This window comes from Dermacentor variabilis, chromosome 9 (genome assembly GCF_050947875.1).
Source record: "Dermacentor variabilis isolate Ectoservices chromosome 9, ASM5094787v1, whole genome shotgun sequence".
Taxonomy (NCBI): Eukaryota; Metazoa; Arthropoda; class Arachnida; order Ixodida; family Ixodidae; genus Dermacentor; species Dermacentor variabilis.
The window spans coordinates 110,639,186-110,665,736 of NC_134576.1; the positions used below are offsets into that span (position 1 = coordinate 110,639,186).

The 26,551-nt window shown below is 41.3% G+C and overlaps 1 protein-coding gene, 2 non-coding genes and 1 pseudogene across 3 annotated transcripts; 1 reads left to right on the plus strand and 3 right to left on the minus strand.

Annotated features, from left to right (window-relative positions):
• Positions 1-6,278: 6,278 nt before the first annotated feature.
• LOC142558129 (uncharacterized) lies at positions 6,279-7,733 on the minus strand. The gene has a single exon (XM_075670287.1). It carries the CDS (start codon positions 7,714-7,716, stop codon positions 6,526-6,528), a length of 1,191 nt encoding a protein of 396 aa, XP_075526402.1. The 5' UTR covers positions 7,717-7,733; the 3' UTR covers positions 6,279-6,525.
• Positions 7,734-14,553: 6,820 nt separating this feature from the next.
• On the plus strand, positions 14,554-14,626 carry TRNAA-AGC (transfer RNA alanine (anticodon AGC)). Its single transcript has one exon. It is a non-coding gene; the product is annotated as a tRNA-Ala (tRNA).
• Positions 14,627-14,925: 299 nt separating this feature from the next.
• Positions 14,926-14,997, minus strand: TRNAD-GUC (transfer RNA aspartic acid (anticodon GUC)). Its single transcript has one exon. It is a non-coding gene; the product is annotated as a tRNA-Asp (tRNA).
• Positions 14,998-21,302: 6,305 nt separating this feature from the next.
• Positions 21,303-22,786, minus strand: LOC142558492 (uncharacterized; annotated as a pseudogene).
• Between the last annotated feature and the right edge of the window lie 3,765 nt (positions 22,787-26,551).

Consider the following 26,551-nt stretch of genomic DNA (forward strand, 5'->3'; position numbering starts at 1 on the left):
ATGGCCATATCATATCATGGCCATATCATATCATATCATATCATGGCCATATCATATCATATCATATCATATCATGGCCATATCATATCATATCATATCATGGCCATATCATATCATATCATATCATGGCCATATCATATCATATTATATCATATCATATCATATCATATCATGGCCATATCATATATCATATCATATCATGGCCATATCATATCATATCATATCATATCATATCATGGCCATATCATATCATATCATATCATATCATGGCCATATCATATCATATCATATCATATCATGGCCATATCATATCATATCATATATCATATATCATATCATATCATGGCCATATCATATCATATCATATCATGGCCATATCATATCATATCATATCATATCATGGCCATATCATATCATATCATATCATATCATGGCCATATCATATCATATCATATCATATCATGGCCATATCATATCATATCATATCATATCATATCATGGCCATATCATATCATATCATGGCCATATCATATCATATCATATCATATCATGGCCATATCATATCATATCATATCATATCATATCATATCATATCATATCATATCATGGCCATATCATATCATATCATATCATGGCCATATCATATCATATCATATCATATCATGGCCATATCATATCATATCATGGCCATATCATATCATATCATATCATATCATGGCCATATCATATCATATCATATCATGGCCATATCATATCATATCATATCATATCATATCATATCATATCATATCATATCATGGCCATATCATATCATATCATATCATATCATGGCCATATCATATCATATCATATCATGGCCATATCATATCATATCATATCATGGCCATATCATATCATATCATATCATGGCCATATCATATCATATCATATCATATCATGGCCATATCATATCATATCATATCATGGCCATATCATATCATATCATATCATATCATATCATATCATATCATGGCCATATCATATCATATCATATCATATCATGGCCATATCATATCATATCATATCATGGCCATATCATATCATATCATATCATGGCCATATCATATCATATCATATCATGGCCATATCATATCATGGCCATATCATATCATATCATATCATGGCCATATCATATCATATCATATCATGGCCATATCATATCATATCATATCATGGCCATATCATGGCCATATCATATCATATCATATCATGGCCATATCATATCATATCATATCATATCATGGCCATAACATATCATATCATATCATGACCATATCATATCATATCATATCATATCATGGCCATATCATATCATATCATATCATATCATGGCCATATCATATCATATCATATCATATCATGGCCATATCATATCATATCATATCATGGCCATAACATATCATATCATATCATGACCATATCATATCATATCATATCATATCATATCATATCATGGCCATATCATATCATATCATATCATATCATGGCCATATCATATCATATCATATCATATCATGGCCATATCATATCATATCATATCATATCATGGCCATATCATATCATATCATATCATGGCCATATCATATCATATCATATCATGGCCATATCATATCATATCATATCATGGCCATATTATATCATATCATATCATATCATATCATGGCCATATCATATCATGGCCATATCATATCATATCATATCATGGCCATATCATATCATATCATATCATGGCCATATCATATCATATCATATCATGGCCATATCATATCATATCATATCATGGCCATATCATATCATATCATATCATGGCCATATCATATCATATTATATCATATCATATCATATCATATCATATCATATCATGGCCATATCATATCATATCATATCATATCATGGCCATATCATATCATATCATATCATATCATGGCCATATCATATCATATCATATCATGGCCATATCATATCATATCATATCATATCATGGCCATATCATATCATATCATATCATATCATGGCCATATCATATCATATCATATCATATCATGGCCATATCATATCATATCATATCATGGCCATATCATATCATATCATATCATGGCCATATCATATCATATCATATCATGGCCATATCAGATCATATCATATCATATCATGGCCATATCATATCATATCATATCATATCATGGCCATATCATATCATATCATATCATGGCCATATCATATCATATCATATCATGGCCATATCATATCATATCATATCATATCATGGCCATATCATATCATATCATGGCCATATCATGGCCATATCATATCATATCATGGCCATATCATATCATATCATATCATGGCCATAACATATCATATCATATCATATCATATCATATCATGGCCATATCATATCATATCATGGCCATATCATATCATATCATATCATATCATGGCCATATCATATCATATCATATCATGGCCATATCATATCATATCATATCATGGCCATATCATATCATATCATGGCCATATCATATCATATCATATCATATCATGGCCATATCATATCATATCATATCATATCATGGCCATATCATATCATATCATATCATATCATGGCCATATCATATATCATATCATATCATGGCCATATCATATCATATCATATCATATCATGGCCATATCATATCATATCATATCATGGCCATATCATATCATATCATATCATGGCCATATCATATCATATCATATCATATCATGGCCATATCATATCATATCATATCATATCATGGCCATATCATATCATATCATATCATGGCCATATCATATCATATCATATCATGGCCATATCATATCATATCATATCATATCATGGCCATATCATATCATATCATGGCCATATCATATCATATCATATCATATCATGGCCATATCATATCATATCATATCATGGCCATATCATATCATATCATATCATATCATGGCCATATCGTATCATATCATATCCATATCATATCATATCATATCATATCATATCATATCATGGCCATATCATATCATATCATATCATATCATGGCCATATCATATCATATATCATATCATATCATGGCCATATCATATCATATATCATATCATATCATGGCCATATCATATCATATCATATCATATCATGGCCATATCATATCATATCATATCATATCATGGCCATATCATATCATATCATATCATATCATGGCCATATCATATCATATCATATCATATCATGGCCATATCATATCATATCATATCATATCATGGCCATATCATATCATATCATATCATATCATGGCCATATCATATCATATCATATCATGGCCATATCATATCATATCATATCATGGCCATATCATATCATATCATATCATATCATATCATATCATATCATATCATGGCCATATCATATCATATCATATCATATCATGGCCATATCATATCATATCATATCATATCATGGCCATATCATATCATATCATATCATGGCCATATCATATCATATCATATCATATCATGGCCATATCATATCATATCATATCATATCATATCATATCATATCATGGCCATATCATATCATATCATATCATATCATGGCCATATCATATCATATTATATCATATCATATCATATCATGGCCATATCATATCATATCATATCATATCATGGCCATATCATATCATATCATATCATATCATGGCCATATCATATCATATCATATCATATCATGGCCATATCATATCATATCATATATCATGGCCATATCATATCATATCATATCATGGCCATATCATATCATATCATATCATATCATGGCCATATCAGATCATATCATATCATATCATGGCCATATCATATCATATCATATCATATCATGGCCATATCATATCATATCATATCATATCATGGCCATATCATATCATATCATATCATGGCCATATCATATCATATCATTTCATATCATATCATATCATGGCCATATCATATCATATCATATCATATCATATCATGGCCATATCATATCATATCATATCATATCATGGCCATATCATATCATATCATATCCATATCATATCATATCATATCATGGCCATATCATATCATATCATATCATGGCCATATCATATCATATCATATCATATCATGGCCATATCATATCATATCATATCATGGCCATATCATATCATATCATATCATATCATGGCCATATCATATCATATCATATCATATCATGGCCATATCATATCATATCATATCATATCATATCATATCATATCATATCATGGCCATATCATATCATATCATATCATGGCCATATCATATCATATCATATCATGGCCATATCATATCATATCATATCATATCATGGCCATATCATATCATATCATATCATATCATGGCCATATCATATCATATCATATCATGGCCATATCATATCATATCATATCATGGCCATATCATATCATATCATATCATATCATGGCCATATCATATCATGGCCATATCATATCATATCATATCATGGCCATATCATATCATATCATATCATATCATGGCCATATCATATCATATCATATCATATCATGGCCATATCATATCATATCATATCATATCATGGCCATATCATATCATATCATATCATGGCCATATCATATCATATCATATCATATCATGGCCATATCATATCATATCATATCATGGCCATATCATATCATATCATATCATATCATGGCTATATCATATCATATCATATCATATCATGGCCATATCATATCATATCATATCATATCATATCATATCATGGCCATATCATATCATATCATATCATATCATATCATAATCATGGCCATATCATATCATATCATATCATATCATATCATATCATATCATGGCCATATCATATCATATCATGGCCATATCATATCATATCATATCATATCATATCATGGCCATATCATATCATATCATATCATATCATGGCCATATCATATCATATCATGGCCATATCATATCATATCATATCATATCATGGCCATATCATATCATATCATATCATATCATGGCCATATCATATCATAGCATATCATATCATGGCCATATCATATCATATCATATCATGGCCATATATATATCATATATATCATATCATGACCATATCATATATCATATCATGGCCATATATATATCATATATATCATATCATGGCCATATCATATCATATCATATCATATCATATCATGGCCATATCATATCATATCATATCATGGCCATATCATATCATATCATATCATGGCCATATCATATCATATCATATCATGGCCATATCATATCATATCATATCATGGCCATATCATATCATATCATATCATATCATGGCCATATCATATCATATCATATCATATCATATCATGGCCATATCATATCATATCATATCATGGCCATATCATATCATATCATATCATATCATGGCCATATCATATCATATCATATCATGGCCATATCATATCATATCATATCATATCATGGCCATATCATATCATATCATATCATATCATGGCCATATCATATCATATCATATCATGGCCATATCATATCATATCATATCATATCATGGCCATATCATATCATATCATATCATATCATGGCCATATCATATCATATCATATCATGGCCATATCATATCATATCATATCATATCATATCATGGCCATATCATATCATATCATATCATATCATATCATGGCCATATCATATCATATCATATCGTATCATGGCCATATCATATCATGGCCATATCATATCATATCATATCATATCATGGCCATATCATATCATATCATATCATGGCCATATCATATCATATCATATCATGGCCATATCATATCATATCATATCATATCATGGCCATATCATATCATATCATGGCCATATCATATCATATCATATCATATCATGGCCATATCATATCATATCATATCATATCATATCATGGCCATATCATATCATATCATATCATATCATATCATGGCCATATCATATCATATCATATCATATCATGGCCATATCATATCATATCATATCATATCATGGCCATATCATATCATATCATATCATATCATATCATGCCCAACATTGCAATAGCAATGTTGGGCGGTCGCCCAACAGCATGGCACACACATATACTGTATCTAGATCGAAAAACTTGAACCATCTGTTCTGTTTGCTCCTCACTCTCAATTTTTGTTTCTTGTACAGCCAGAAGGTCAACGTCATTCTCTAAAAGCATGCGACTAATCTGACACTGCCGCCTGCGCGAACACATTCCTCGCACATTCAATGTCGCAACGCGTAGGCTAGATTTAAAGTTAGACGCCATCTCATGGGGTTGCTTGGCCAAGCGTCCTACTCACATCGCTGCTGTGGGGTTCTTGTGGTCATCGTTGAAGGCTACTGGAACGGGTCCTCCGCTAGGGCGGAGGCGTTTTAGGGGCCACCCTACTGCCAGGCGGCACGTTCGGCTTCGGTTTAAGCATAGACCGCCGCGTAGTCGATGCCTTCGTTGGAGGTTCGCCGGTGCCTGACGCAGTAGTTATTCCTGTATTGCCAGTGTCTTCGTGAGCACGCTTTGCAGCGATGCTTCCGGTCATAAGCATCTCGACGTCCGTTGCTTCCTGGCCGACTTCTTGCGGCAGTGACGATGACGCGCTTGCTGCCTTCACGCCTGCGTCGCATGTTGCAGTCTCTGGCTTCGTTTCCGGGGCTGCAGCCAAGGGCTCGCCCCCCAGGTTCGCTTCCTGGACAGCTCCTGGGGAGGGTTCAAGGGGCTTTGCAGGAGTCTTTGCCACGTCGTTGTCCTCCCTGCTAGCTTCTTCGGCATCTGCGGCGTCCATCATGTGTTCGGATACTACGTCCCTTTGGAGTGGGCCTGTAACGCTGGCATAAGAGCGCACACATTGGGAATCATCGTGGCCGAAGCGACGACAGACCCCACATCGTGGAACGCGGCACTCTCGCCGGATGTGTCCGATGCCACGGCATCGGAGGCAGAGCGGCGCTCTGCCAGGAACGAAGACGAGCGCCATACCCTCAGCAACACGCAGTTGGTGTGGTAGGTCGTCCACAGTGAGGCCCACATTTAATTTCAGCGTCACCGAGCGGGTGGTTGATCCTTTGTCAATGCAGCCCTTGACCTTCCACTTGTCTCTGCTAATTTCCGTCACTTTTCCAAACGGCGCCAAAGCCACTCGCACGTCTTCGTCCGGTACGCCATGAAGCAGCCAGTATAGCTTCAGTCGGACACCTCGATCGCGCGGGTCGATGACCATGCAGCGGTGGTCTTTAACGTTGAACGTTTCAGCTTCTAATATCTTCCTCTTGCCTTCCTCGTCCTTAAACGTCACTGCCCACAGGTGATTCATTTGGTATGCCCCGAGGGCAACCACTTCAGGCAGCAGCGAAAGACGTGCAAGGCTATCTCGGACATGCTCCACTCGATATGGCCTGGCTTTCACATCGGCATGCAAAAAAACGGTGTTTAAAACAGAAGCACCTGTGGGCAGATGAGGCAGAACAACCTGGTAGTCTTCAGCCGGCTTTTCAGTACACCTGATACCACGGCCCAAACGGGCCGCTGAAACCGCCCCTACAAGGGAGCACATGATAGCACGTCCTTCCACTTCGGTAGCCAAGACGCGTCTTGCTATACTAACGAGGAGAACGTGTACCAGCGCCTTTAAAATGAACCACCAGTCCGTACTGTGGCTACGAGCCACATACGAACCATGTTTTGAGGCAGCGTGTAGTACTTCTGTCAAGTTAAATGACGCAGCAACGTTTGTAATATTTCGACTTGTGCAAGAACAAAATGACGCACTTTGAAGCTGCTACGTCATATGCTCCGAACCTATCCTTAACTTCTGCGCATGGTTAGACCAGTTAGACACGGTTCTTCGGTGCTTCTTCCTGGCGAGCGATATCGGCAGGGTGCTCAGAGTCAGCCCAGCAACTGCGGCGAAGAGTTGACGCACTTTGCACCGACTCGTGCTTCATCCATGGCAAGGGCGAATCATGCTGTTAAGGCGCGTTTAGTTGTCGGCGCGCGGGCGAGTCGTTCGACGCCGCGCGCGTCGGAGCGCGTTGGCGGCGATCGGTTACGTTGGCTGCGCCAGTGCGTCGAACCATCGGTCGAACCATGGTCGAAATCACGGTGGTAGAAGAGGAGAGGTGGCCGAACGGCTTTCGAGTTGCCGCCGCGTGGCAGCAGGGATACTCTGGGCCCATTTCTCCGCTCCGCCGGAAAAGAAAGTGCGTAGCCGGTGGGCGTTCGCGAGCATTCAAACTGTATTTTAAAGCGAAAGCTTTACTGGCCGCGAACTTGCGATTTCGCCGTGGCGGTGCTCCGAGCAGGCACATATGACGTCACAGCGCGCGCCTCGACGCGGATATTTCTCTCTCTCTCTCTAGACCTAATCACTACTGCGCATGCGCCACTAGTAGCACCTAAAGCCTAAAGCCTCTCCATGCACGTTTCCGCCGAGGGGCGGTGGCGCGTGGATGGGCGGCTTTAGTAGCCCCCACATAGTGAGAAACTCTATGGTAGCACCGAGCCACAGGCATAGAGTTTCTCGAAACTCTATGGCCACAGGTGTCGATGGATGGATGTTATGAGCGTCCTCTTTGGAACGGGGCGGTGGGTTGCGCCACCAAGCCCTTGCTATTATACTGCCTAATGTCCTACCTAGGTAAAACAATAAAAAAGAACTATGAACTCGCACAACCAAATTTTCTGATCCCCTCTTGCGAACTGTGCTTTTGTACGTCGCCGTTTTTCGTCGTTTCCCTACTTTTATTCCACCAATCCTCCAAACGCCTCTTACCCTACTGCGGACGTGTTCGCTTTGCCACTGCTCTCGCTGAACCCAAGGGCTTCAAGGAGGCCATTGGGGCCTAAATCGGCCGCTGGGCAGACGTCTTCACATACTGATAAAACATGCTCCATAGTTTCCCTAGCTCCAGCGTTCCGCCGTTACGCAGCGCCGCGCCTTTTCGCAGCCGCCGTTTGGTATGACGTCACCCGAGTTCCTCGTCGTTGCGCTCGCCTCCGCACGCTTCGCCAGCTGCGTCGCATGCCTGATAACATGTTGGAGGATTGGAAAAGAGAGCTCGCGTGCGCCGCGACCACAGTTGAGGCAGCAGTATGGACGGCGACAATTCTGATAAGCAGGAGGAGGACTGGAATCAACATCGGAACGATATGAAGAGGAAACGAATCGCCCAGGAAACAGACGAACAGTGTGCCAAACGACTGGCTAAGCGCCGCAACATAGCTAGACAACCAGACTAACCTGGACTTGCAATCAACATTAACCAAGGCTAACCATGCTATGCCTTTGCTTCCGCTACATATATCCTGGCATAGCCGAGCTAAGCCACTGCCAATTCTTTTACGTCTCTAACGTTTCAGAAGGAGCTCCACATTGTAGTGCCGCACACCAGACAGATTTTCAGTCACACTGAGTATAGTTAGCGTCGCTTAAAATGGACTTTTCGTGCGGATTTGTGCGTGTGGACGTTTCGGTTGTGTTTGTTGTACCGTGTTTGTTGCACAACTGTTGCCGTGCTTTTCTGCCGCTGTTGTAATTTGTGGAGACGCCGTTACTTTTACGCATATTAATTTTATGGGCTTGCGCGATAATGCTTCAGATATTTAGTTCTGACCTGGCAGTTTCGATGCTAGCTAGTATTGTGTAGCCGGTTTTAAAAGTTATAATTGAACCGAAAGATGAATATAGAAGACAGCGAAATAAGTAAAGAAACAGAGAAAATAGAATTTATTTTTATTCATTTATCTGTTCATTTTTCACCCTGCATGCATAGAGGTGAACGCAAAGTTAACGGACTCCAATATCGAATGCGGATCGCGATAAAGTGTGTGTGTGTGTGTGTGTGGTTAAGATGCACCAAAAACATTCACGACCCATCGGTGTACTTTCATTAAAAAACAATATCATCTTCTGTATGATATTTATTAATTCGGGCCAAATATTCCTATTATTGTTATTATTATTATTATTATTATTATTATTATTATTATTATTATTGCATTAAATGAAGGTCCTATAGACCTCTAAGCCCTATAAAAGAATACTGGCAAGACTCGGAGTACCTAGAATTGAACAGCTTTCTTGGCAGCCAGTTTCGGTTTTGGGCTTGCGCCTATCTTTCCTTTGGTTCCGAAATCCCAAAACTTGATTTGACGCATAAAAAGAGTAGAAAAAAACATATAATAGTCTAAAATGTCATGTAATACTTTCACACACATTTTAACGCCACTGTCTCGTGTTTCCAAAACTTCATTAAGGCTTAAGTGATTCATTATTAATTATTTTGTTACGGTATAGGCACACCGATTAAGTAATTAGACAGTTTTAGTATAGCGTACGCTATTCCATTGCGTACGCTAAAAAATAGCGGATCGTCACTGCGCATGCGCTGAACGCTAAACGAAATAGCGGGTATAGCGGGCGTACGCAACGCTAACGAGTTAGCGTTAGCGTTTTTGCGGGGTTTGTGGAGCTTGCGGGAAACATGGCGGCGGTCCGGGCTGCCCACTTCGAATTGAATTTGGCGTTGCTTTTGTAAAATACACTTCGTTCGTAGCAAATGACTGTGTAAACGGCTTTCGCTTAGTCTCAGGCCGCTTCGACGACAGAGTATTATGGATAACCTCGTGGTGTTTTCGAGATCGCTTCTTGTTTCGAACGAGTCAAAGCCTAACGAAAGAAGCGTTCGAGATGTCAGCGCCACCTTTCGCGAAAGGCGCGAAATAGCCGCAACGATGACATATGGCCTCTGAGATCCGAAGATATCGCCGGCCAACTAAAATTGTAGAAAACGTGCGCTGCTTAGCGTACGCTATATTAGAGACTTTTAGCCTGTCCGCTATTCCGGTAAACGGGAGCAGTTTGGGCGGATTACCGGATTTGCGGGGGCGTAGCTAGATCGCTGCAGCCGCCTGGTAGCGTAGAGTTCAACCAGACAAACACTGAGCTAAAACTGCAGTAACCCACCATATCCTGCTTCGCTAGTGGTGCAAATTTTTGGCAGCGGCGTAATTGTGAACACGATTACGCCACTGTCGAATATTTACACCAGCAGCTAAGCAGAATATAGTAATTAGCTCTGTGTTTGTGTGGTTGAGCTTTGCACCACCAGCTGGCGCCACCAATCTGGCCACTCACGTTTACGCCCCCGCTATACCGGCAAACCGCCCGCACTTGCCGGAATACCGGACACGCTAAAAGTAGGGAGTTTTAGAATAGGGGCCCCAATAGTTTGGGGCCCCAAAGAGCTTTGCGGGTGTTAGCGTTGGGGCACGTAGGAGTGAAGAGTTTTAGAATAGGGTTTGACGTTTGCGGATAGCGTCGCGCGCTGACAGCGCCACTACGGCGTCAAGGAAAAAACTATTAGCAATAATTAAATAAAATATACCATTTTATGATAGGAATAATAATTTTTACTTGCGTGTATTCGCGTTTAAGTACAATTTAGAGGTTATTCTCTGTAAGCAGCAAACAATTAGTTGCGCTTAGTTTTGAGCAAACCAACTTTACTAGCCTTCACCAGCCAAGCTTAGCCGCGTTAGGCCTACGAGCCATAAAATCCACAATCGAATTCAAAATCAGCGGCGTCTAATGAGTCAATCTTCATAACACACGCTAGTTGAGAGAAAGCGATAACCGCACTCACTTCTCCTAGCTTGCGAACTTCTCGCGTTACCGCGAATCGAACCCAGTTTTGTGCTAGGTTAGAGCCGTCGCTTAGATGGGTGCCGCCATGTTTGCCGACGCAAAGCTTTTGGGGCCGCTATTTGGGCTCCCGCTAAATCGGTGAAATAGCGTTCCCAACGCAAAACCCAAACGGAGTTTGCGTCTTGCGCATGCGCAGTGGCTTCGACGCTATTTCTTTGGGGCCCCAGAACGTTTGGGGCCCCTATTCTAAAACTCTCTAGTCTCTATTATAGCGTATAGCGTACGCTATTGTTGCGGACGCTAAACTAAAACTGTCTATTATGCGCTCATCTGGAAGGGCAGATATGCGTTACGTGTGTAATTATTGACACTTCTTTTTTATGCCCTTCATAAACTACTACAGCCACAGCTTTTGTGGTATATTGAATAAATAAGATGAAATGCGACATGTAATAATCTTTAAAAAAATACTCCCCGTCGGGGAATCGAAGCCCGGTCTCCCGCGTGACAGGCGGGGATACTGGCCACAATCGGTACGAAGAGAATAGCTGCGAAATTTAATTGGGACTTGTGGAAGTTTAATGATAAATTACTGGAAGATGAAGAGTACGCGACTAAAGTCAAGGATTATATAGCGAACATGCTGCGATGTAACTCCGGAAGTTTTATGCAAGTATGGGAGCAGTTCAAATGTGATATTAAAGTAGCCGCTATTGATAGATCATGTGCGCTTCAGCGAAAAGAAAAACAACGAGTTAAAGAGCTGCAGAGTACCCTAGATTTTATGCTAAGTACGGAGTGCTACGAGCCGGGATTGTTCACAAAAGAAATTAAAGAGACTAAAACTATAAGCTCGAGGCAATAGACGAAGAAACTTACCGGGGCGCAGTGATAAGGGCGCGTAACGAAAAACTGCGGTCCGGAAAGACGCCTACCAAACGCGCGCTCAGTGATGAAAAAAGGCACGCCCTGTCGAAAGACATAACGGAAATATGCTATCAAAACGAAATCACAAATCGAAGAGAAATAATCAAGCAGGCATTCGCCGAACATTACATTAGGAGGCAAGCAGGCATACGTCGAAGTTACATTAAGAGTTTCGCACATTTTAACGCCACTGTTTCGTGTTTCCAAAACTTCATGAAGTCTTAAGTGATTCATCGTTAATTATTTTTGTTAAGTTATAGACACACCGATTAAGTAATTATGAAAAAGGCGCTCACCTAGAAGGGCAGAGATGCGTTACGTATGTAATAATTGATAGTTTTATGCCCTTCATAAACTACAGTGGCAGATTTTGTGTTATGTTTAATAAATAAGATGAATTGCGACATGTAATAAAAAAGCTGCTCCCCGTCGGGGAATCGAACCCCGGTCTCCCGCGTGACAGGCGGGGATACTGGTCACTATACTAACGAGGAGGTTGGAGAACCATGCCTTCAAAAGTGACGACTAATGTGTCTAGCTATGGTGACAAGCCACGTACGAGACGTACGATAGTTCGATCACTACAAGTACGAGCTATGTTTTGAGGTAACAACAGATACTTATGTTTGTTAGATGACGCGGCAACATTTGTAATATTTTGACTTGTGCAAGAACAAAATGACGCACTTTAAAGCTGCTACGTGATATGCTCCGAACCTGTCCTAAACCTCTGGGCATGGTTAGACCAGTTAGACCGAGTTAGACACGGTTCTTCGGTGCTTCTTCCCGGCGAGCGATATCGGCAGGGTGCTCAGACTCAGAATAAAACTGTCTTCCCTCTCTAATTTTGTCAGTGACTGTTTGTTTTAGCTTTTGTTGTGCTGGAAATTTTTCCCGTTTTCCACAACTTCGTAGTTTCCGAACGAGGTGTATTATGTATACCAATTGATCCGAGAGGCTTTTTTCGATTAACCATTTTCTTCGGTATGAAATCATCAGTGCAGAACTGGGAATTGATTTCAACTTCAACCACAGATGACGTCCTCCAGTGCTAGCTCAACGTAGTCGAGAACGGACTCGTCATTCGCATTAGAAAAATTTTTGAGATCTGCAGTTTTAATCACGCCATGGTTTGAACGGTCTATTCAAAACATAAATCGCACAAGCTTTATTATTATTTTGATCGTATAATTTTTAATCACGCCATGGTTTGAACGGTCTATTCAAAACATAAATCGCACAAGCTTTATTATTATTTTGATCGTATAATTGAACTTATTTAACAAACATCTAACACAAAAAGTGCTGCGCACAAGCTAAGGCAAGTCAGAATTGAGCAAGAACAAGTCCTCCTGCGCAATATGCTCACGAAGAGAGCGTCGTAATCTGACTGACAGATGTCGCAATTAGAATTATATCCGTGCCAGGTGTCCATCTTCTGGGTACCCCCAGTTGTGTTAGCTACCTTTAAAACACAACTGGGGGTCTAATCCCAAATGTACATTTCGGATTGGATGGAGGGAACATATATCCAGCTAGGTATAAAAAAAAATTGTTGGTCAAAGTGTCTGTCGAAATGCATTGGTGTTCCAATTTCTCCTGTGCATCAATGCATAAAACAGCGGTTTCTTTAAAAAGTAACTTGAACGCCATCATTTCATCGGACACTAGAAAATTAATGTCTCGGAACTGGTGCTTGCTGCCCAGACAATTCGTTCTAAGTGGATGCGCTGTGCGAACTCAGCGGCTGTTATTCGTAGATAGAAATATGAAGGAGACGGAGGTCAAGCATGTTTTTAAGGCCAGCTGCACCGTGTCGGGGGTGTAGCTCAGATGGTAGAGCGCTCGCTTAGCATGCGAGAGGTACGGGGATCGATAGCCCGCACCTCCACTTTTTTCTTTTCTTTTTTTTTTCAGACTGGAGCGCAAGCTTCTTTTAACGCCAGTGTCTCGTGTTTCCAAAACTTGACTAAGGCTGAAGTAATTGATTATAAATTATTTTTGTTTACGGTATAGGCACACGGATTAAGCAATTATAAAAAGCACGCTCATCTAAAAGGGCAGAGATGCGTTACGTGTGTAATAATTGATACTTTTTTATGCCCTTCATAAACTACAGTGACAGTTTTAGTGTTATGTTTAATAAATATGATGAATTGTGACATGTAATAAGAAAAAAAAAAAAATTCGCTCCCCGTCGGGGAATCGAACCCCGGTCTCCCGCGTGACAGGCGGGGATACTGACCACTATACTAACGAGGATTTTTTTTTCTTTATTGCCTTTTCACCAACGCAAACAAAAAGATCAAATACACGACATGTACATATTCTAAAAATACCAGCCACAGCTCGGCCAGTGCAAGGTGTTTAAAAGGTCCATTGGTCTAGTACAGGAAGCCATTCCGGGGGTTCACATATTGCTCTGAACAAGTCGCGTGTGTATATAATGCTCTCAACAAAATAGTGTCTTGCTGAGTGAGCCTGTATATGACAATGCCTGATGTCCATTCTCGTCTTCCATACGCTGTGCATGCAAAGCAGCATTAGCATATCACTCGGCGCTTCCCCTGTTTCTGCACGTGGAAGAAACCGGATTCCAAAAGGGCTTATCGGCAATTCTTTTTTAAGTGTTCTTTGTAGGACGTCCCACAGAAATAGGGCGTCATGGCAGTCAATAAAAATATGCTCAATTGATTCTGGCTTATTACAGATTAAGCAGTTTACCGACCAAGGTACAAAAAGACCTTTGCTTTGTAACCATGGCTTTACAGGGAGAGTGTCGGTATGTAATTGAAAAAAGAACGTTTTAGCAGAAGGTCTCACTGGCATTTTTTTAACGCGCTTTAGCACATCGCGCTCAGGACCTAGCCTGTAGGCAGCTCGGTAAACCGGTAATGGTAAAAATACATCGAGAATATCAGAATACAAACGCTTTTTCGTGACATCACACAAGTATTCATATGAGAACCTTGCCTTGAGCAGGCGTACAGAAGCAACCACTTCACGCAAATAAGGACTGAGCGGTCCAGCTCCGAAAGAAACAGTTGACACGACAAAGTCAGATAGATAATCATGCAATCGTGCTTGGATCACAGTTCTCAAAAACACATCAGTTTGGTCCCGCACAAAGAAGAATCTGCTTACCAGCTGCTTGAAAAACAGGTGTGAGAGCCCTAGCCCACCATTTTTCACCTTGTGAAACAAATTGCACCGGCTTGTGCGCTCCCATTGCGATCCCCAAATAAAGGTCGCAAACACTCGGTGGATTTTTTGAACCGAAGTTCTTGCCATGGCCATCACTTGCAACACGTAGAACACTTTTGCAATTAAAAACATATTACAAACGGAAGCTCTTGCGAACATTGAAAAGTTATGGCCACCCCATTTATCGGTAGCATTTTTGACGCGTTTATTTTCCTCAGACCAATATTCATCAGCATTGAGGTAGTTATTTAGCGGGACACCGAGGTACTTTCCGGGGGAGACGGTCCAATTCCTATTACAGTACACCTCGGGTGTGCTCTGCCAGTTGCCATGCCAAAATCCAAGGCATTTCGGCCAACTGATCACGCTACCAGTTGCTGTGCAGAACGCCTTAGCAACACTGACAACTTCCTGCACGCTTCTAGCATCAGTGCAAAACACGGCTATGTCGTGCGCGTACGCTAAGACCTTAACTTCACTGCTGAAAAAAGTGAAGCCTCGAATACATGGTGTTGCAAACAAACGTAAACAAAACGGCTCCAAGTATATCGCAAAAAGTAGAGGGGACAACGCACATCCTTGTTTCACACTCGACCGCACAGGAATTGACATACTTAATTCTTTGTTGATCACTAATTTGGCTGTGCAATCATGATACACCATTCTAACACCTTCAGTAATTACAGATCCAACATTTACGTGCTCCAGCAATAAAAACAGAACTTCATGTACAACTTTGTCGAACGCTTTATGTAAATCTAGCTGAATCATAGCTACGCGGTCATGCATTGCGTCACAACATTCCAGAATACTTCTTGCTATGTGTATGTTCGTAAAAATTGTTCTACCTTTAATGCCACAGGTTTGATGCGGGCCAACGAGGGACTTAATAACGTTTTGGAGCCTTCTAGCTAACACTTTCATGTATATTTTATAATCTGTATTGGTCAAACTAATGGGACGGTAGGACTCAACTGAAAGTAATTTTGCAGGATCGTCAGTTTTGGGGATCATTACTACGTGCGCTGTCCTGAACGAGAGAGGCGCTTGCTTTTTTTCATAGCATTCAGCGATCACTCGGTGTAAAGCCACTGCCATTTCTGCCTTAAAAAATTTGTATACGGCTGCACCCAGTCCATCTGGCCCAGGTGATTTGCCATTGCCCAAGTCATCGATTGCCGCTTCAATTTCGGCCACGCTAATTTCAGATTCCAGTGATTCTCTAACAGTGTCCTCTAATCTTGGCATAAGAGTTAGAAAGTGGGCTTTGAAGCACTCGGGGTCATAAATTCTTCCTCCGAGAAGTTCGGTATAAAATTCAACAAATGCACATTTTATCTCTTCGCTTTCTCGTGTAATTTTGTTGTAATATCGAATTTCATTTATCTCCTTATTTGCAGCATGCTTCTTTTCTTCACTTAGCACACGCTTAGTGGGCGTTTCGCCCAGCCACAACTTTTCAGTGCGCGCCCTTATCATTGCACCGCGGTACTTATCTTCGTCGATCAACTCGAGTTTCGCTTTCACCTCTGGTATTTCTTTTTTAAACGCTCCAGGCTCTTCATGTTCTACCCCTAACATGTACACCAGTTCACTGTGTAACTGTTTCTCTAGTTGCCTTTCCTTGTGACGCAATAAGCATGCTCTATCGATGGCAGCAATTTTAATGTCGCATTTAAACTGCTCCCATACTGATATGAAACAGTTGGTTTCCGTATGCAGGGCATTTGAAAGATACTCCTTGGCTCTCGTGACAAACAATTCATCTTGCAGCAGTTTTTCATTGAACTTCCACAGGAACCAATTAAACTTGACACTCTTTCGTTTTTCGCCAATCGTAATCGAGACCAAACTATGATCGCTAAAACTGAGATATTTTGTTTCATAAGAGGAACACAGTGGTACAAACTTCGCCGGTACGTATATTCTATCAAGCCTCGCATGGGAATCACCTTGAAAGTGCGTATACCGTGCTTGGCCATCTCGCGTCATTGCATAACCAATGTCCTCAAGCTCTCTCTCAATTACTATCGCGTTCAACAGCTCAGCGCTTCTATCGCGTACTTTGAGGCTAGTCGTTTTATCTTCAGCTGTACAGACGCAGTTGAAATCCCCAAGAAACACAACATGTCGTTCTGTTTTCAAAAATCCTTCAGCATACTTAAAAAAAATTTCGCGTTCATGAATTTTGTTCGGTGCGTAGATGCACACAGCGCGCCACAGTAGACCAGCAAAAATAAAATCACATGCGACAAGTCTCCCACTTTCGCAGGTGGACACTTTTTCTACAACCGATATGCTATTGCGAATAAAAATGACGCAATAGCATATGTTGCAATTTGAAAGATATTGCAACATTGCAATATCTTTCCATATCAAATCATGGCCATATCATATATCATATCATATCATATCATGGCCATATCATATCATATCATATCATATCATATCATGGCCATATCATATCATATCATATCATGGCCATATCATATCATATCATATCATGGCCATATCATATCATATCATATCATATCATATCATGGCCATATCATATCATATCATATCATATCATGGCCATATCATATCATATCATATCATATCATGGCCATATCATATCATATATCATATCATATCATATCATGGCCATATCATATCATATCATATCATGGCCATATCATATCATATCATATCATATCATATCATGGCCATATCATATCATATCATATCATATCATGGCCATATCATATCATATCATATCATATCATGGCCATATCATATCATATCATGGCCATATCATATCATATCATATCATATCATATCATGGCCATATCATATCATATCATATCATATCATGGCCATATCATATCATATCATATCATGGCCATATCATATCATATCATATCATATCATGGCCATATCATATCATATCATATCATGGCCATATCATATCATATCATATCATATCATATCATAACCATATCATATCATCATATCATATCATGGCCATATCATATCATATCATATCATATCATGGCCATATCATATCATATCATATCATGGCCATATCATATCATATCATATCATGGCCATATCATATCATATCATATCATATCATGGCCATATCATATCATATCATATCATGGCCATATCATATCATATCATATCATATCATGGTCATATCATATCATATCATATCATATCATGGTCATATCATATCATATCATATCATGGCCATATCATATCATATCATATCATATCATGGCCATATCATATCATATCATATCATATCATGGCCATATCATATCATATCATATCATATCATGGCCATATCATATCATATCATGGCCATATCATATCATATCATATCATATCATGGCCATATCATATCATATCATATCATGGCCATATCATATCATATCATATCATGGCCATATCATATCACATCATATCATATCATATCATGGCCATATCATATCATATCATGGCCATATCATATCATATCATATCATATCATATCATGGCCATATCATATCATATCATGGCCATATCATATCATATCATATCATGGCCATATCATATCATATCATGGCCATATCATATCATATCATATCATGGCCATATCATATCATATCATATCATGGCCATATCATATCATATCATATCATGGCCATATCATATCATATCATATCATATCATGGCCATATCATATCATATCATATCATATCATGGCCATATCATATCATATCATATCATGGCCATATCATATCATATCATATCATATCATGGCCATATCATATCATATATTATCATATCATATCATGGCCATATCATATCATATCATATCATGGCCATATCATATCATATCATATCATATCATATCATATCATGGCCATATCATATCATATCATATCATATCATGGCCATATCATATCATATCATATCATATCATGGCCATATCATATCATATCATATCATGGCCATATCATATATCATATCATATCATGGCCATATCATATCATATCATATCATATCATGGCCATATCATATCATATCATATCATGGCCATATCATATCATATCATGGCCATATCATATCATATCATATCATATCATGGCCATATCATATCATATCATATCATGGCCATATCATATCATATATATCATATCATGGCCATATCATATCATATCATATCATGGCCATATCATATCATATCATATCATATCATATCATGGCCATATCATATCATATCATATCATGGCCATATCATATCATATCATATCATATCATGGCCATATCATATCATATCATATCATATCATGGCCATATCATATCATATCATATCATATCATGGCCATATCATATCATATCATATCATATCATGGCCATATCATATCATATCATATCATGGCCATATCATATCATATCATATCATATCATATCATGGCCATATCATATCATATCATATCATATCATGGCCATATCATATCATATCATATCATGGCCATATCATATCATATCATATCATATCATGGCCATATCATATCATATCATATCATATCATGGCCATATCATATCATATCATATCATATCATGGCCATATCATATCATATCATATCATATCATGGCCATATCATATCATATCATATCATATCATGGCCATATCATATCATATCATATCATATCATGGCCATATCATGTCATATCATATCATATCATATCATGGCCATATCATATCATATCATATCATATCATGGCAATATCATATCATATCATATCATATCATGGCCATATCATATCATATCATATCATGGCCATATCATATCATATCATATCATGACCATATCATATATCATATCATATCATGGCCATATCATATCATATCATATCATATCATATCATGGCCATATCATATCATATCATATCATATCATGGCCATATCATATCATATCATATCATATCATGGCCATATCATATCATATCATATCATATCATGGCCATATCATATCATATCATATCATATCATGGCCATATCATATCATATCATATCATATCATGGCCATATCATATCATATCATATCATATCATGGCCATATCATATCATATCATATCATATCATGGCCATATCATATCATATCATATCATATCATGGCCATATCATATCATATCATATCATATCATGGCCATATCATATCATATCATATCATATCATGGCCATATCATATCATATCATATCATATCATGGCCATATCATATCATATCATATCATATCATGGCCATATCATATCATATCATATCATATCATATCATATCATGCCCAACATTGCAATAGCAATGTTGGGCGGTCGCCCAACAGCATGGCACACACATACACTGTATCTAGATCGAAAAACTTGAACCATCTGTTCTGTTTGCTCCTCACTCTCAATTTTTGTTTCTTGTACAGCCAGAAGGTCAACGTCATTCTCTAAAAGCATGCGACTAATCTGACACTGCCGCCTGCGCGAACACATTCCTCGCACATTCAATGTCGCAACGCGTAGGCTAGATTTAAAGTTAGACGCCATCTCATGGGGTTGCTTGGCCAAGCGTCCTACTCACATCGCTGCTGTGGGGTTCTTGTGGTCATCGTTGAAGGCTACTGGAACGGGTCCTCCGCTAGGGCGGAGGCGTTTTAGGGGCCACCCTACTGCCAGGCGGCACGTTCGGCTTCGGTTTAAGCATAGACCGCCGCGTAGTCGATGCCTTCGTTGGAGGTTCGCCGGTGCCTGACGCAGTAGTTATTCCTGTATTGCCAGTGTCTTCGTGAGCACGCTTTGCAGCGATGCTTCCGGTCATAAGCATCTCGACGTCCGTTGCTTCCTGGCCGACTTCTTGCGGCAGTGACGATGACGCGCTTGCTGCCTTCACGCCTGCGTCGCATGTTGCAGTCTCTGGCTTCGTTTCCGGGGCTGCAGCCAAGGGCTCGCCCCCCAGGTTCGCTTCCTGGACAGCTCCTGGGGAGGGTTCAAGGGGCTTTGCAGGAGTCTTTGCCACGTCGTTGTCCTCCCTGCTAGCTTCTTCGGCATCTGCGGCGTCCATCATGTGTTCGGATACTACGTCCCTTTGGAGTGGGCCTGTAACGCTGGCATAAGAGCGCACACATTGGGAATCATCGTGGCCGAAGCGACGACAGACCCCACATCGTGGAACGCGGCACTCTCGCCGGATGTGTCCGATGCCACGGCATCGGAGGCAGAGCGGCGCTCTGCCAGGAACGAAGACGAGCGCCATACCCTCAGCAACACGCAGTTGGTGTGGTAGGTCGTCCACAGTGAGGCCCACATTTAATTTCAGCGTCACCGAGCGGGTGGTTGATCCTTTGTCAATGCAGCCCTTGACCTTCCACTTGTCTCTGCTAATTTCCGTCACTTTTCCAAACGGCGCCAAAGCCACTCGCACGTCTTCGTCCGGTACGCCATGAAGCAGCCAGTATAGCTTCAGTCGGACACCTCGATCGCGCGGGTCGATGACCATGCAGCGGTGGTCTTTAACGTTGAACGTTTCAGCTTCTAATATCTTCCTCTTGCCTTCCTCGTCCTTAAACGTCACTGCCCACAGGTGATTCATTTGGTATGCCCCGAGGGCAACCACTTCAGGCAGCAACGAAAGACGTGCAAGGCTATCTCGGACATGCTCCACTCGATACGGCCTGGCTTTCACATCGGCATGCAAAAAAAACGGTGTTTAAAACAGAAGCACCTGTGGGCAGATGAGGCAGAACAACCTGGTAGTCTTCAGCCGGCTTTTCAGTACACCTGATACCACGGCCCAAACGGGCCGCTGAAACCGCCCCTACAAGGGAGCACATGATAGCACGTCCTTCCACTTCGGTAGCCAAGACGCGTCTTGCTATACTAACGAGGAGAACGTGTACCAGCGCCTTTAAAATGAACCACCAGTCCGTACTGTGGCTACGAGCCACATACGAACCATGTTTTGAGGCAGCGTGTAGTACTTCTGTCAAGTTAAATGACGCAGCAACGTTTGTAATATTTCGACTTGTGCAAGAACAAAATGACGCACTTTGAAGCTGCTACGTCATATGCTCCGAACCTATCCTTAACTTCTGCGCATGGTTAGACCAGTTAGACACGGTTCTTCGGTGCTTCTTCCTGGCGAGCGATATCGGCAGGGTGCTCAGAGTCAGCCCAGCAACTGCGGCGAAGAGTTGACGCACTTTGCACCGACTCGTGCTTCATCCATGGCAAGGGCGAATCATGCTGTTAAGGCGCGTTTAGTTGTCGGCGCGCGGGCGAGTCGTTCGACGCCGCGCGCGTCGGAGCGCGTTGGCGGCGATCGGTTACGTTGGCTGCGCCAGTGCGTCGAACCATCGGTCGAACCATGGTCGAAATCACGGTGGTAGAAGAGGAGAGGTGGCCGAACGGCTTTCGAGTTGCCGCCGCGTGGCAGCAGGGATACTCTGGGCCCATTTCTCCGCTCCGCCGGAAAAGAAAGTGCGTAGCCGGTGGGCGTTCGCGAGCATTCAAACTGTATTTTAAAGCGAAAGCTTTACTGGCCGCGAACTTGCGATTTCGCCGTGGCGGTGCTCCGAGCAGGCACATATGACGTCACAGCGCGCGCCTCGACGCGGATATTTCTCTCTCTCTCTCTAGACCTAATCACTACTGCGCATGCGCCACTAGTAGCACCTAAAGCCTAAAGCCTCTCCATGCACGTTTCCGCCGAGGGGCGGTGGCGCGTGGATGGGCGGCTTTAGTAGCCCCCACATAGTGAGAAACTCTATGGTAGCACCGAGCCACAGGCATAGAGTTTCTCGAAACTCTATGGCCACAGGTGTCGATGGATGGATGTTATGAGCGTCCTCTTTGGAACGGGGCGGTGGGTTGCGCCACCAAGCCCTTGCTATTATACTGCCTAATGTCCTACCTAGGTAAAACAATAAAAAAGAACTATGAACTCGCACAACCAAATTTTCTGATCCCCTCTTGCGAACTGTGCTTTTGTACGTCGCCGTTTTTCGTCGTTTCCCTACTTTTATTCCACCAATCCTCCAAACGCCTCTTACCCTACTGCGGACGTGTTCGCTTTGCCACTGCTCTCGCTGAACCCAAGGGCTTCAAGGAGGCCATTGGGGCCTAAATCGGCCGCTGGGCAGACGTCTTCACATACTGATAAAACATGCTCCATAGTTTCCCTAGCTCCAGCGTTCCGCCGTTACGCAGCGCCGCGCCTTTTCGCAGCCGCCGTTTGGTATGACGTCACCCGAGTTCCTCGTCGTTGCGCTCGCCTCCGCACGCTTCGCCAGCTGCGTCGCATGCCTGATAACATGTTGGAGGATTGGAAAAGAGAGCTCGCGTGCGCCGCGACCACAGTTGAGGCAGCAGTATGGACGGCGACAATTCTGATAAGCAGGAGGAGGACTGGAATCAACATCGGAACGATATGAAGAGGAAACGAATCGCCCAGGAAACAGACGAACAGTGTGCCAAACGACTGGCTAAGCGCCGCAACATAGCTAGACAACCAGACTAACCTGGACTTGCAATCAACATTAACCAAGGCTAACCATGCTATGCCTTTGCTTCCGCTACATATATCCTGGCATAGCCGAGCTAAGCCACTGCCAATTCTTTTACGTCTCTAACGTTTCAGAAGGAGCTCCACATTGTAGTGCCGCACACCAGACAGATTTTCAGTCACACTGAGTATAGTTAGCGTCGCTTAAAATGGACTTTTCGTGCGGATTTGTGCGTGACCTCAGACATATCGTTTATTTGATTGTTTTATTTCTTTATTTTGCTGGATACAGATTGGTTCTGAGAACTATGCAGTGACTAATGCGTCATTGCTGAATTAATCACGTTTGAAACGAATATCTGTACGATATGTTCACGATCAATAAGTACGTCTGTTTCTTCTTCCTTATTGCAATATTAATTAAAAAAATTCTTTATGAGCGTGTACGACTCTTCAGAAAGAGTGTTAATTTACTGTCCTCCAAAAATTACTGTTGTCGTGTTAACCAATATATATGCGCGTGTGGATAATATATATATATATATATATATATATATATATATATATATATATATATATATATATATATATATATATAGTCATATCCTAAGAAGCCAACAAACACTGACACCAAGGACAACATAGGGGAAATTACTTGCGCCTAATAAATGAAATAAAGAAACGATAAATTAATGGAAATTAAAGTGGATGAAAAAACAACTTGCCGCAGGTGGGAACCGAACCCACAACCATCGCATCGTGAACCCACAACCACCAACGTGACGTAACATATGTGCGCGCGCTCATGCTACATTGGACACAGCGGTTAGGATCGAGCGAGCGCAGCTGCGACGCCCCTCCGCAGCGGATCATGTGACATGCCGTTAGGCCTTCACACTTGCGTGTTGATTATTTATGCTTGCGCGCTGGCGGCTGAAGGTCAAATGCGCACCGAGATTGACCTGCAGAGTTGTACCTCGAGCAGTAGAGTTTCGCTCTAAAATACGCAAGATGGCCATGGCATGCCTTTTGAGCTTTGTTATTGCCGGGTGAAAACCATAAGCATGCCCTTTGAAGAAGGGTGATGGTTGATGCCACTGAGGGACACTGTACATGGACATGCATATTTTTCTTAAAATCTTTGCTTAAAACGGTTATCTGACCGGCCATTACATGACCTGCCCAGCTCCGTTTTTCCTCTTGATATCGTGCAGAATATTATCTATACCAATTTGCTCTGTGATCCAAACTGCTCTCTTTCTGTCTCTTAACGTTATGCCTAGCAGTCTTCGATTGTTACATCGCTCTTTGTGCGGTCCTTAACTTGTTCTCAAGCTTCTTTGTCAGTCTCCAAGTCTCTGCCCCATATATATGAGCTGCAACACGGTGAGCGCGTTCAGAAAGGCCCCAGGATTACACGGCGGCGCCAACATATGAAAAAATTGGTGTAATAAGTACCAGTAATTGTAACGGCGTTCAGTTCTCCCATTATTCGTATGATCAACGCTGCCGTGCAATCTCGAGGCCCTTTTGAACATTGTTGCGTACTCCAGGGTAGCGTACCGTACTGCTGCCGAGAAGTAGCGGCGCCTACCTATCGAAGCTCGACCGACATTACTTATTGGGTAGCGTGGCGTTGTCGGCGGGCTGCAGGCATCCGGTAGATCATGGCGACCAAGCAGGGGCGAGACGATTTGCTAGTGCGAAACTTGCACGGTTTATTCAAAGGTAGTTGAAAGAAAATAAGAAAAGCATGAAGTATGAAGTCTCAAGTAAGAAGTATATCAAAGTACATTTCGGAGCCCCTTAAATAGCTCTCTACACGTGTGGGCGGGATCTTGCTTCCATCGATGACATGTGACAGGCACGGAGAGAGGGCCCCTCCTCCTGCAATACCAAGCACGGGGAGGAGAGGCCGATCCTCTCATCGACGAATCCGGGGAGAAGGTCGGGTGAATGACCCCTCCGGTGCACGTGGGCTCCGGCTCAGGTGTTAGGGTGAATTACCTGTCGCCACGTGGTGTCAGACGCCAGCCCTAACAGCATGCGCATCATGTTGCAGCTTACATTGCATGCGACTGTGCCTTCCCACACA